This window comes from Falco punctatus (assembly GCF_963210335.1).
Source record: "Falco punctatus genome assembly, chromosome: 15".
Classification (NCBI taxonomy): Eukaryota; Metazoa; Chordata; class Aves; order Falconiformes; family Falconidae; genus Falco; species Falco punctatus.
Window position 1 is genome coordinate 3,408,758 of NC_137595.1, and position 15,192 is coordinate 3,423,949.

A 15,192-nucleotide genomic window follows, 5' to 3' on the forward strand; every position below is an offset into this window, starting at 1 on the left:
GCCGGGCACGCCAGCCCAGGCCACCTGGGTCGGTGAGGGCAGTTGGTGGCCTCCAGCCCCGCCTGGTGAGCACCCACCGCCAGCCTCGCTGGGAGGAGGCCACAGCCTCTCTGTGCGTCCCGTGAGCCCACGGAGCACACACCGCTTCACCACCTCTCACCAAACTCCACTCCCGCCACCAGCACACCCCCAAGTGTACGTAATGGAGGGAGGCAACCAGCAGTATTCATCTTCTTTACCTCCTATTACTTCCCACTTATTCAAGTATTATTCACTGGCCTGGCATCATTAAACCTCCTTGATCTCGTTTGACTCACAGATTAAAGAGTGTAGAGTACACAATGAAAAGACCCGTTTAATTACACTGGTACATGTTACAAAGCCTGGAAACAGAGGCCTACAGGCACACATAATTCAAGCTGTAAAAAGGTGAATGAAATAAGAACGTGCACAGTATGTTTGCTGTATACTTACTGTATCTATAAGTTACATACAAAAGGACAACAGGTGAAATACTATCCAAAATAAGGCCATAACACAATTTTAGGAGTTCCTTGAAGTGTACTTCATTCACATTTTTGTCCGCTTTTATTTAAAATCCTTTCTAGGAAAGATCATTTATGCAAATAGGATATTACCAATGCTTAGAAAAAGGCTGTGTAGAAAGAAATCCATGGAATTAGTTGTCCATACTAAAGAGATACCATGGAGTACAAAATTCAGCGGTTATGTTGCACTTTATAATCACAGATAAAGCACACATCCATATTTGTGGTAATAAGCTGAAAGGTGAAGTGCTGCCTAATTACCTGATTTATGAGCAGTATCACAGAATAAAATTTGGGTAAGATTTTGATTACTTAAATTCAGTGTCATAACTCCAAATGGTCTTCAAGGAGGAAAGTAATTTCAAACTTCAGATCTCAGTTTTCTGAGATTCCTGCTTAATTCAGTCTATTTCTTTTTTCTTTCTTGAAGGAAAGGATGAGTTAGGCTCTACTAAAAAAATAATAATTGATAATTAAAAAACCAAACTCGTTTAGTGCATGTAGGAGTATTTTTCAGATTCACTGGACCATGGACAATGAAACTGAAAGCTAATGCCAGGTTACAGTAACTTTATTTTTCATTTAATATCAGTTGAAAGCACCTTACTACAAAAAAGTTGCGACTTCCATTATGTCTATAAATAGGCAACGTACTGAATTATCACATAGAATGTTAATGACATTAGCATTAAGTCCTAATTAAACAATGAAGCAATATGTATTACAATCTGCCAGCAAAATATGCATAATCAGAAAAAGATTTCAAGAAAAGGTGTAATTTTGTGTTATTTTTATTAAGTGGTAAACAAAGAGTTTATACTGATTGGTGAAACCTTACTTGTGAAACAGAAAATGTCAGAGATGGAAAAAGGGACTTAGCTGACAGAACATCCGCTATCCCAGTCATGCTATAATAGTTATATTTGATTTTTTTTTCTCAGAATCATTTGCACCTCAAGTATTACTGCTATCCATTTTTACAGTTATCATTAACACTGCTCATTTTCTTTCTCAAATATATATTACTTTTACATTTTATTGACCTCTCAAAAGGCTTCAGTAAATACCTGTCACCATTTCACGTGTTTTTACTATGACATTAAAGGGAGATGACTCAACCAGGTTCACTGAGGAAACCAGTGCCAGAGCCAAAAAATACACTCATTTGTCTGAAATCCCAAGTTGATACACTACCCACCGCTTGCTATTACTCTTCATCTGAGTACTGCTTCATCCCCTCTTTATTACACTTGTGCACATGCATGCATTTGCAGACATCACTTCAGACATTAGACTGGAATAGGCCATCTGAAGAGATTTGATGCAAACCAAATCCTTAAATGTATACTCTATGCAGTGTGCATTTCAAGTGTTATCTTAGCAGAGATGAATATGTCCTTAAAATGTAACTGAGAGGGCTATTAGCTTTTACCGTGCTCACATTTTCATTTTAGATTCAGACAGAGTCTGGAAGGTAACCTAAGGCTTCCTGGCTTAAAACTTCTATGGAATGAAAATGCAAGCATCATGTACAACTGTCACCAAAGTAAGTTATTTATCCTTAATAGCAGATAGCATTTTTGTTGTTTTTTATAAAAGCCTTTTATTTTTCTGTCATAAAGATATATGACGCAATAACAAATATACCATTTTTAAAATTAAGTTTTATCTATTATTTCAGCATCCAAATATAGGGCAGGAAAACACCACATGACTTAGGTAATAAGTTGCTCTAAGAATCATAGAGTGGATTCTCTCCAGATAATCTATAATCTAATAATTACTCACCGAAGGTACTTAGCTAGGGTTTACACAGATTTTTGCACAGGACAGAGACTGAATACACTGGATAATTTATTCACAACAAAGGACTCAACCATGACTTGCAGTGACTTTCACGGTACTGAAAAGTTCCCAGAGCAGAGAAATGTTTCCTTACATTGGTCTGACAGCCGGTCTCTCATCATGATTAAATGGCTTTCCCTTGGGTGAGCTCCAGAAATATGCTCAGGTTTGAAACAGAATAGATTCTTTAAAATTCCACATTGGCTGTTTGAATGTTTCTTATGTGCACACAGTCTGAACAAGAGTACAGGACTGTTTGGATTTATGATTTCTTAAAAGAAAGCTTAATTTTTGGGGGGTTTGTTTTTGGTTTTTTTTGTTCTTTAAGAGAGAAGACTCTTGTAAGCTATCTGTTTCTAGGCTCAAGTTTCCGGTATGAGGTCAGCCAATAATTAAAAATCTCGTTCCTCAGTCTGGACATTCAAATCAGGTACAGAATACCAGCTCACTAACAAGTAGGAAGTGGTTTTATGGCTTGTGAACTAGACAGATGAGCAGTCTAGCATGATGTTATCCAGATGTTTTATCATTGTGCTAATATGACTTACTAACCCCAATAGCTTCAGGACGCAGACAACCACCACTTCCAACAGAAAAGCTTTTTTAAGTCCAGTTCCATGCTTAGAGCAAAAGAAAAGGAATGAAATAAAGCTACTAGTACTCAACTACAGAATAAGCTTCCTGAAGTTGGAGAAGCAAAAAAGCGGCTATGAAAGCTGAAGTCACATTCATTAGCCACCAGCAGTGTTTGCTATTATGCAGTAACACCTCAGAAGAGAAGCCTCCTAAGTTTCAGAGGACAGGTGGAGTGTCCATAGTCTTTGGCACGCACCACTTACTGAAGTCTTAACCATACAGACTAGAGGAACAGCACTAAAGCCTTCTCCAGAGACCCAAATATACTACAAATTATGGGTTGGCACTCCAGAAATAAGTATGAGATCCTGAAAATCTGTATCAAAAAATGCAGGTTTTCTGAGATTTCCTAAAAATCAGCATTATCTGTATGTATTAACAGCACAACCTCCTCACGCCATGCCTCTCATGGTAATCAAAAGATTAGACTGTCACTAAGAAAGCATTTTAGTTCTACTTAATGCTTACATCTTTTTGAGTAAAAAAAAAAAAAAAATTGACAGGTAATAGGAAAAACTAAAATCAGGTGAAGACTTATACCTCCGAATTGAGTATACTGGCCAGTTATAAAACTTGCAACACTCCCAAAGCAGCTTTTCCCCAAGATTGAGAAGACACCTACATAAAACTGCCACTTGAGCAGCATTATATACACTGGAGTCAACCACTGTCTATGCAACCATTGTTTAGTCAAATACATCTGGGTCTTGATATACACTCAGGTTGATACCTTCCATCTTTTTTGTCAATATATGCAAGTAGCTTTAAATATACTGTCTGTTAGAATTGTGACAGGAAGAGTATTTTCTATTAAAGTCTCCTCTGATCAGAACTCCCATGCAGTCAACAACTGCATCTTCCTGATACTTCACTGTCAACTTTCTAAATCTCAAATGTCATGGGGATTTACAGCATTCCTGCCTGGCTCCCCCATCCAGATTTTTAAGAACCATTCACTCTTACAAACAGAAACTGGCAGCCTGTAAATAAACATAATGGTGGCATTGCTATTAAGCTCTATTACTACCAAAAGTAATTTTTTGCTAGATATGAAGCTGACAACATGAATTCCACATGGTTGACCACTTCCTACTACTTGCCTCTACAGCTAAAAGTATCCCTCTATGGTAACTTTTTATCACATTAAAAAAGTTATTCTTGAAATCATACAAACCTAAGCTAAGATTTCCATCTGATTATTGAAGCAAACTTACTATTAAATTGGGTTGCAATAAACGAACGCTTTGTATCAGTGTCTCAAACTTCCAGTGTCACAACTACTTTACATCTTACCAAAGATACTTTGCATTACTGCTTACCCAAGGAATGCAAGCAATTGCCCTGCCACCACAACTCTCCCACACATTTCTGATAGAATTACCTGCTGTTACCAAAACTAACTTTCGGACATTTTACAGTGGTTCATTTCTGCAAAAGTTTAAATGATAAACTTTTATGAGTTAAAAATTTTGTCGTAAGATTATATAGAGGCACACACACGAAGTTAATTAATACTATTTAAAAAAAATGCTGTTAAAAATTGTACACACACACAAGTAAATTAAGTTTCATGACGTGATCCCAGTAAATTGCTCCCTTAATTGGAAAATTAGCAACTGCATTAATTGCAGTCACAGAATCCTAAGTAAAAAAAGTCAACAGCAGACAACCCACCAGAATCTGCAGAGCTTATTGATAATTAATGGGTGAAGAAAACATTCATTACGGCAGGAAAGCTATGAGAGTTCTCTGGAGCAGCTAAAGTTAGTTCTGACACCAGAATTTTTACTTTTTAAGGTAAAGATTTACTACTGATATAAAATTGTCAAATAGGTAAGAATCCAAAATGTACTGCAGAGGATTATATAAAAGATCGACTGTAGTACCTGACTGAGCAACAAAGAATAAAGAATAGATAAACATATCCACAGATAAAAAAACCCCACCAATACTCTTATTTGTACTGCCAAGTCCTCAGTGCATGAGCCAGGTGTTACTCCACTTACGTCATTCCATCCTTGATTAATTGTTGTTGCCTCATTCCTTAAAGCACCGACATATTTTTTATCCATAGTCCATAAACTGTTAGAAATTGTGTAGAAATCTCACATAGCAAAATGGGAAATAAAAGTGCAAGAGTCAATTGATTTTGGAGCATGAAGGTTATGACAAACAGCCTCCATTTCATCCTCCCTCCCAGTGTAACAATCTTGCTTTAGCTATTTCCATTTGTCTGTCTCTCTTCCTCCCACCACCCAAGGAAAGTGGGTAGTTCACATATTTTCCCACTCCCAGCATGGAAAAGTGTTGTTGAAATTAATTTTACCCTTTTAACAGATTATGGATTGTAAGTGACCTAGTCTCTTATTGTATGAAACCAGTATTTTATTACTTCTGAGTTGTCATTAATCAATATTTCACTTGCAAACTGTTATTGAAATTAAGCTGTTGCAGCTCACAATGCTGACGTTAAAGGGTCTGGAGGGGAGAGGGGCCTAAAATACAGCGAGATCTGAAGCAAAAATAGCCATGCAACCTCCCGAGTACAGAAAGTGAAACTGATACTAGCTACTTCAAAAGAATTGTTAGAAGAATCTACTCTGACAAGACTTGGAAGTGTATGGAAAATATAAAACACAATATAGAAGACTTAACCCCTGAAAATTCCCCAAGTTCTCTTCAGAGCATTTCAGTGAAACGGCACAAAGCAAATGCTCCACCACATTTCCACACAGGGACTGACAGCACTTGGACATTTCTGAATCAGCAAGTCTAACATGAAGATTTTTTTTTCAGGGGTCAATTTTCCCATTGATGCAAGGAGGATTTACACATGCAAGTCCCATTAACATTAATAGGAGTTACCTACATAAATCCCCCTGCAATGATAGGAGAAAAGACCCCATAGTCTGCAAGGATCCAAGTTCTAATGATTACCTGTCAAATGGTCCTAAGCATCATCATCACCAAAAAAAGCAGACGTAGCAGCTTCATGGCTGAAAATACTTCCAAAGGAACAGTAACTAATTGCAGTCCCACAGATAAGGCAATAGAACAGCAGAAGGGAAAATGGCATAAAATTGACTCTTTGAATATTAAGGGTTAATCCAATTAACCAACTCAAAAAGAAAGTACTCATTAAAAAAGGAATTCAAACATATCAAAGCACGTCTTAGAAAAAAAAGGTGTGAATATTGTATGAGCTCCAAGGTGCTTGAAGGATAATACAGCTACTTGTTTAAAAATTCAATTAACCTTATCTTTCTTTAACTTGATTTATTAATAATCCTACTGATAAATTGCCAGTTTTTAAAAAGTCATGTTATCTTTTGACTACATCCTGTATGACAAGCCTTAAAAACTACTTCAAATAAGCCTAACCCTCACTCTGTATGCTTAAATAATTTAAAGTAAGAACAAAATGCATTTCAGTGCATGATTTCTGTAAAATACAAAGATCAATAGTCTAATCTACTGCTATTGCAAGTGAGCTATTGGGTACTCAAGTACCATAGGAAAAACATTTTATGTTTCCATTCACCATACGAACAAGACATGAAAACAGTTTTTAAGCAATCAATGTAGTGTAAAGTCATAGCCTACAACTTGCAGATTATTCCGTCTTATCTAAAATCAAATTTGCAATATTTTCAAACTTTGCTTCACATGGACACAAAGCACTAAGATACTACTTTATACACACATGCTAACTTACATCAACATACTGTCACACACATAAACTTCAATCTTATTACAGATGTCAACATGATGAAAGTAGACATCAGAATTACCAGGAAATCTCAGCTAACAAATGAACTGCTTTTCTTGCACAATTGAAAGAAAACACAGAAAAATGCACTTGCAAGCAAACCTTTAATTTTCATCAAACGATTTCCTTGTAAACACAGAAGATGAAAAATTCAACCATGATCCCTATTATTGGAAGACAAACAGGGACTAGGTCCTCCACTTAGTTCTTCAACAGATCTGTAGATGTTTGATACAATTACCATATACTCATGCTTTCCAATACACATAAAAATTACAGCTAAATTAAAAGGCAGTCTGCTTATTACTATATATAAATAACTGCTCAACCACAAGCATCCAAAGATAACTGTTGTTTAACACTGGGAACATTTCAACCACATATTCTTCTGAGCACTTTGGAATTATACATACAATGGTACCTATCCAATAAACAAAGAACGTGAACACTAAGAAACGGGTTTTGAAATGCAAATTGGACAATGTATTATGATGTAAGACAAAGTGAAGTTAACAGTATCAGTTATGCTGTAAAAAAATAAATTAACCTTTATGGCATGAAGCCATTTTAAAGGCAGGCACATGCAATGCGAAACTTTACAAAAGCCTGGGTGTGTCAAGTTCAGGCAGTGCTGAATATTGATTACTCAATGGTATTTTTTATTTACATACAGTATTTACGCACTGCTAGAATTAATATCTACGTTCGTGTATCAGTTTAAACCCCGACTCATCAAAATCCACCGATCTCTTTATTTAGATATTCTGCTGAACTACTGGGTGTACATTTTAAAGTAAATCTTTAAGTAAATCCTGAATATTTTTCATCATCTGAATACCTCATTTCAAGCATTGTTCAGATGTGCAAGTTTATCATGGTCATTTACAACAGCTTTCTCATTTTGTAATTTTTCATATAAACTACTTATAAATACTTCAATAAATTTTATTATATAAATGCTTTATGCTTTATCATTACAAAACACATAATTTACAGCTACTACGCTAATTTTAATCCTATTAACCAGGATCAATACAAAACTTTAGAATGATCAGCTGAACCCTCCTCCTCCCCACCACAGAAAACCTCATTTAAGGATCACCTGAACTTCTCAGACACCATACTTCAAAAAATTAACCTCTGGCTTATTAAAGGCCCAAACACTGCAAGAAGTCCAGGGAAACCTAACAACAGGTACAATCCATTTATGATTTTAAATTTTGTTGGGAAATTAAGTTTAAACTGTGCTATTTTCCCAACTACAGTAAATTATGTCACTAATGATCTATTAGATCTTACCGAAAAAAAATATGATGTAAAATAGTTTCATATGAGGAACATCTATTAGATTATACTTGCTTTTTGTATTATGGCATCAGTTTCAAAACCATACAAGAAATTCTTCATTATACAAATTAAATATTACACCTATTACATATTCTGAAGCCATTCCAGAACCGCCAGTATTATTGCCTTTAAGTTCCATTCATAAAACCACTCTGAAGGACAGGTTGTGAAGCTCACCTTCAACTGTTTAATTAGCACAAATCCAATGATTTTTAGCAGAACTCTGATACGTAGTATCAGAAGATCGTCTTCTGACTGGTAAGCAAACTTGCACATTTTTTTTTCTTGCCGGTTTAAAAGATGGAGGATTTATTCCAAGATGTAAATCAAAACCAAATTATCTCAGCAAATCATGAATCCTATTTTAGCATTTTAAATTCAAATGCTTTGTTCTGTGTTTTTTATTTAGCTACAAACACCCCATGAACTGGTAGACCTATGACTATTTAGAAATGTCTCAGCTATCAATGAAATTATTAGATGAAGAAAGATTATTCAAGCTAAGGAAACTAAGGCAATTGCAAATAATACGGCTATGTGGTTTGTAAATCTCATTTTCTTACCCTTCCTCCCTTACATTTTAGTTTGGGTCAACCTCCTGTTCTACTAAGAGAACAACGCTAATTCATTCTTCGTTATCTTCCTTCTTAACCGCAGTACTACCTCTGTTACTGCTTTCCTCAGTTGAGGATTCAGGAGAATTACTGACTCCAGACTCTTCTGATGCAATCTCATCTTCATCATAAATAATATCTTCTGGATTTGGTGGTGGTGGGCAAAATTCCTCTGTAGGAAACATTTCTTGGAAAATAGTCTCAGCCTATTCAGGAAAAAAAGAAGCGTAAAATAAACTTTACCTTGAAATGTAATACCTTGCAGCAATAGTTTACATATATTTAAGATTAACCTCTGTTCTTTCAAATCAATAGTGATTTAATACTTTGACAGTATTGTAAACACAATTACAAAAGGAAGTCCACTCCTTCTCGCAGTCCTCAAAAAAGAAGCAGCAATCTATTTTTTTAGGTTGTTCTACTAGGAAAGGCACAGCATAGAGCATTAAAAAATGCTGGGTACTCTACATTGTATTGAGACCAACAAAGATAATTTTTTGCCAGCAAAATCATCTTTTCCACTATAAAAATATCCCTAGCTGAAGTCAAATGCAAAGCATGGGAAAGATCTTGCCTCTTTTCTGGGAGAAGAATCCATTTCCCATAACAAGCAAACCCTGGGTGTCCATCTTAAATTTAAAAATTAGAAAAAAAAATTCCATTTCTTTTTTTCTGAACAGCTCATACATAGCTCAGCTGAGAACTATTCTCTTCCAATGGAACATTATAATTAAAAATATATACTTGTATGCAATACATTTCTAACTTACTCAAAAAACGTCTATCATTTCAATGTATTCTGTGCATACACCTATGTGCACGAATTGTGCCTTTCTGAAAAGAAATGCATAAGCAACTATTAGATAAAAATTCAGTTACTCGTTAAGATATAGCTCAAGGATTTAATTTGCAATGCCACTTAACTCTTCATGCCATTGAGGTTTAGAAATTAAGTACACACAATAAGTCAAGTTTTCTGACCACTGCAATGAAAGATGTTAAAAAGAAATGTGTTCTTGATAACATCAGGGTAGTTATTACAACACACAGAATACAACTACAAAACCTGGGAGAAAATGAACCAAAAAAATGCCTTTAAAAAACCCCACAAGAATGCAAGGAGCTTTGTTAAAGGCAAAGGAATACTGCCTCTCGATTTTGTCTGTTCAGTAAACTATGCCCTAAAGACGACCTGTGATGAGAGCTCCCACATAGGCAAGAATACATTTAATCTTTATATTCATACTGCTACTAGACACTGCACTGAAAAAGCTGACAGTAGGGTCAGTTAATGCCAACTGCAAAGGCTGATTACATGATGTGGAACCCTGGACAAGAGGGAATTGTTTTCAGATTAATACATCATTGAGCATGTACCAAACAGCTTTCTGTGATAAACTTCACTGCCCACCAGCAGTGGATTTGTATCACCAGCACATGGATGTAGGACTCCATTATTAACTGCTTAAACGACCCTGTCTACTCTCAGTTCAATTTAATTTTTCATTCTGTGTCCTGAATGTCGCTCTTCCATACCCACTTAAAACTCTTTTAAAACTATTTATATTAGTATATAAAAAAATACAAAAAAAAAATCTATTCTCTACTTCAAAAACACGTTTTTCTAATTTCAAAACCTTGTCTAGTAAGTCTAAGGGCCAAGGAGATAAAAATATCCCGCAGAAAGTATACAAATTAACTTTTTCAAAGCAAGAGAAAGACTTTCTATTTCATGTCTGCACTTGTCCTTGAGACTCCGAAAATATACTTCAACTATTATTATATTTAATAGAGTACTGAAGAAAAGTGTCATTCTACACTACACGTGTGACAAACTAGAGCAGACAAAACATTTCCTAAGCAGTTCTCAACAATTATTTGAACTCCAATTAGTCAGCAAGTATCCACTCCAAAAATAGTCAAATAATTATGAGGTGGAACATGGAAATACTCAATACGTTATGCAGGACATCATGACATTGATTATAACTGAGGAACTTCATAGTACAGAGTGCTTTCAGGTCTACCAATTTTTGAAGTTTTATTCAGCTGATGTAGAACGACCAATAATAATACAACAGCTCCTTTGTTATAACACCTTGATACTTATTGTAACTAATTAAGTTAGTAAATAGTTCCTTCAATATTTGGTAACTAAGTGTACCAGCTTTCAAGTGTGTGGATACTCTAATTTAATAACTGTTTGAATTTGAATAAAACTCTGTTTTGTTACTGGTTTACTGTATCCCAGCTACATACCCTGATGGCATGCAGACAAGCTGTATGGGCATTCATAGCAACTTTTACAGAGAACACTACCAGACTAACAGTAGTTTGAAATACAACACATTTTACTAATCCTTTTTTTTTTTTTTTTTTTTTTTACGAAATCCTTCCAGATATAGAAAAAACCATAAACAGGTTAAAGGACAAATATTGCCATGCCAATTTTACTGCTTCCTCTTATGAACATGAAGATGCCTCAGAAATCTGAACTCCTTCAGGGAACATACTACTACTTTAGGACACAATAATTTGTGCCAGCTTGTAGCAGCTGAAAAATAGAAAACTCGAAGTCAGATGCTTTACTTGACCCATACATACAGAATTTAATGGAATCGTAAATGGCACATTTTATTTAGCCTATCCTCAGAGTAAGTAATTGCAGAGATCAAAATTAATTCAATATTTTACTAGCAATTTAACACTAGATTAAAATAAAACAAGAATCAAGTCATTTCTATACTGAGCTGTAGATGGCTAATCATCTGTAAAAGTTGTGGCATCTTGCCTTCTAAATAATGTCTCATCAATACAAACAAACAGCATGGCATATAGAAGTCAGCAATACTAATGGTAATGAAAACGTAAATCAGGGGAAGTATCATTAAAACAGTAAACACAGAACTGATTAAAGGAAAATAGATTCAATTTTCCAAGGTATCTCCAAGACTAACACACACAGTGATTTTTATTTTTTTTTAATTTTTTTTTAAAGTGTTCTGATACATGAGTTTGTAAATATTTAACGTCTGGAGATTTCCATCCCATTGCTAGGAAGATGAAAGTGATTTGGGCATAGAAGGCACATCAGCTTACATGTGCTTCCCTCCTTCAGCTGTCTAGAAGGTACATGCAAGCTGTGTGGGAAGGGTGTATTCAAACTGCAAGTTTTGCTTTATCTTCAGCCTATCCTTCACTTTGTTCTCACACACGCCCCTCACTTTTATTTTCCCTTAGGACTTTAAATTATAAAAATGTTGACATTAAAATATTTCTCACTCTAGTGACAATTTGTTTCAAAATTTAAACCAGGTTCAAAACCATGTAGCCTCTACCTGCTCTTTCTGATTGTTCCTCCTCTGAGGTCTGCTTAACATCTATCTCACTGATGGTCAGCAGATTTAACGCAAAGGCTAACTACAGCACCTAAAACACAGCTTGATCTGCAATACCATTACTCACTGGAAAGAAAAAGAGCTCTTAAGGTAAGACAAAGTTGAATGCTAGGAAAGGTGGCTGTAAGAATTAGAAATAGGCTGGGTTTTGAATGTATTTAAACAGCTTTTAACTTGCACTGTTTTAAATAACAGTTAAAAGATCTCATTTAGAAAAGAACTCATTCACCGTTTAAAACTGCTACCATAATAATTGTTTTGCATTATTTTTTGTTTTTACAGTTCTTTATCCTCTTGGGAGGCAAATTACTGCCTTATAAAGCAAAATGAAGGGTACTATTAGCCCTTAATTATACTGTTCTGACCCTACAGTTCAAGCTATGTCAGCCTTTCCACTTTAAAAGCTTATTTTTAAGAGGTTTACGACTTTGTCATAAAAAATCCTGCAACTGGTTAGAAGATGGCATGCACATTCTCTGAACATGGTCATTAAAAAAACAGCTTTAAAAATGACTAGTGCCAGTTAATCCTACAAAGATGTAAAAGTGTTCTTGGTTAGCTCTGAAAGCACCCTAACACCCCAGGGACTGCTGTGGTAGATTTGCCGAAGAATTTACACCTTCATTACCAAGATGGATCTCTGAATACAAGAGCAATGGAGAAGCATTCCCGTAGCTGCCTTTTGTTGAACAAGTTGTGAGCTACATATTCTCATGATCGTCTTCAGCTTAACAGTAGCAGAGAAGGCACAATGAGAGGTACGATATTAAGTTCTTTGTGAATTTCTACATAACTACCCTTGAAAACCTAGTGTCCCTGCAGATTCTGCCTATTGCCAACACAGAAGGTGGCCATTTCACATTCAAAGCACCAGTAGTTTAAGTACTGCTATGCTATGCCTACTACTAGGCAAGCTGCCAGTAGTTTTCAGCTCAGGATTCTAGTTAGCAGGAACTAGCTATGGTAGACACACCCAAAGACTGAGAACTAAAAATCAGAACTGAGTGTGATTTGGTGCCAAATACTATGTCAAGGTCACAAATAGAATGACATTCCCCTCAGCTCCTTCAGAGACACAATTACACCCTAGTTTTTAAATACAGTGATACTAAGGCAAAGAGAAGGTAAACTCAGACAGATAGCTTAATAGACCAGATTAGTAATTATGATGGGTTTTTTCCCCCAGTAAGTTTTAGGTTTGTGACTATGTGCTGTAGGTATTAAACTACTCTGATGATTTTTCCAACTTGAAACTGCAGACAGGCTTTTCTGACCTTTAATTTTGTACCGCTTCTCTACTACTGCACCCACTCTTTAACCTTACAGGTGAAAGACTACATATTCTGGGGAGTTATCATCTATATTTCTGACTTATTTGACTGTTTTCCCTTTCCACAGAATTACAGCAAGTAGCCATTCTACTAAGATCATCATCTTCAGGTACTGCTGTCTTCTAGGTTCCCTTTATTTGACTTCCTTAAGTCTTTAAAATTCAAGTTCTGCAATCAAAAAAAATGATCTGCCCAACCTGTTTGACAGCACAGTCATTTCCTAAAGCAGAGTCTGGTCCAGAACAGATATAAACATTTGAAGGTAAGCCATTGTATGAATTTTTCTCAATTCCAGAAGAATCTCTCATGTTGAAGTAAACTGCCCAGAGGACTCTAGGTTTTTGCAGTTCTTCATTTTCAGTCTCTGAAAAGAAGAAAAAGTGTTTCCTGTAATAATTGTCCAGGTGTAATAAGGAAAATATGTAATCCAGCATACTAAAAGTCAATTCATTAACATGGAATTACTGTAATAAAGTAAATTATTTTTCTTTTAAAAGCCAATTATTTTTGGTTTCTTTTCTGAGGTAGTCTTTCATCATACTTTTCTTTTACAGCTACAGGTATGTAAACTATTTATTCTGTACAGACTATACCACATAAGAACCAATTATCACCTAAAAGCATACTAACAAGAAGCTTGGTCTAAATTTAACACCTTTCTACTTCATGTTATCTAGTTTACTCTGGATAAACTCCATGAGCATGTGACAGTCTGAACAAGTCCTCCACAGGCTGTGCCAACTTGAGGCTATTGCATTCCATGCGCAATGGTATTTTTGATGTACACTTTCCCGCCCACCCTCATTTAATAGTTCATCTTTGTATGGGAACTCTTCTCATAACTGACCTTTGTGTGCTTTAGGATTGAACATCTTCAGACCAATCTAAGGAGACTAACTATTGCTCATGGATTAAATAACAAGAAATTTTAAAGAAAAATCCACAAAGAATACCTCCCCCTCAGATTAACTGCAAATCAAGTATTACCAAACCCCAGAATTACTCTATTTGAGATGTGTGATATGCAGTTTGTAGAATCTCTAAACTGTGGAAATACTGCTAAATGAAAAAAAATGATTAATTTACATTTATCTAAATTTGTTGAGGACTTCTATTGTGCTACAAGACTCATTATGAATACAAAATGGTCATAAACTACATCTTGCTTGTTCACCACCTGTACCTTCTTGCAGTTACTTTGCACATTCACACAGCCCCTCTGTACACAGGCAGAAAAACCTCTGGGAAGATGAAGGTCACTTTTTAATGCTGCAGAATGCAATGGAGGAATACACAACATAGATTCTTAGCTTAATAGATACTATTTGTTTGGCGTATTTGCTGTCCCCTTTTTGGTATTTTACTTCCTCTAAAATAAATGAAGCTTGTAAAAGACCTTGCAAGATTTACTTCTTTCCAAGGAAGAAACTTCTAGATAACAACGGCATTCAAAACAGTATTTTAAAGCAGTTGAATTAGAAAAAAAGAGGTAAATCTATGCTATTCCTTCAGTACCTTTTTATAACTGTCAAATATTTTTTAAAAAATAGGTGCTAACCATACTGAACAGTTTGAAATATAAATTAAATTCATCAGCCTGTGAAAGCCTGAGCCCTAATACAGGGCAAGATGCTCTTTAATATATTTAAAAGTTCACATTGCTCATAAAAGTTACTTCTTCCTCATTTAGGCAGGAAAATGAAT

At 35.5% G+C, this 15,192-nt stretch overlaps 1 protein-coding gene across 1 annotated transcript in view; it reads right to left on the bottom strand.

Annotated features, from left to right (window-relative positions):
- Nucleotides 1-6,883: 6,883 nt before the first annotated feature.
- Nucleotides 6,884-15,192, bottom strand: part of CHM (CHM Rab escort protein) — a 70,411-nt gene continuing 62,102 nt past the window's right edge. The window contains exons 14-15 of the mRNA XM_080365632.1: nucleotides 13,686-13,852; nucleotides 6,884-8,965 (exon numbers count right to left, since the gene is read on the bottom strand). Of these exons, the coding sequence (XP_080221758.1) occupies nucleotides 8,771-8,965; nucleotides 13,686-13,852 (362 nt within the window). The 3' untranslated portion in view covers nucleotides 6,884-8,770. The remainder of the gene's footprint in view (nucleotides 8,966-13,685; nucleotides 13,853-15,192) is intronic.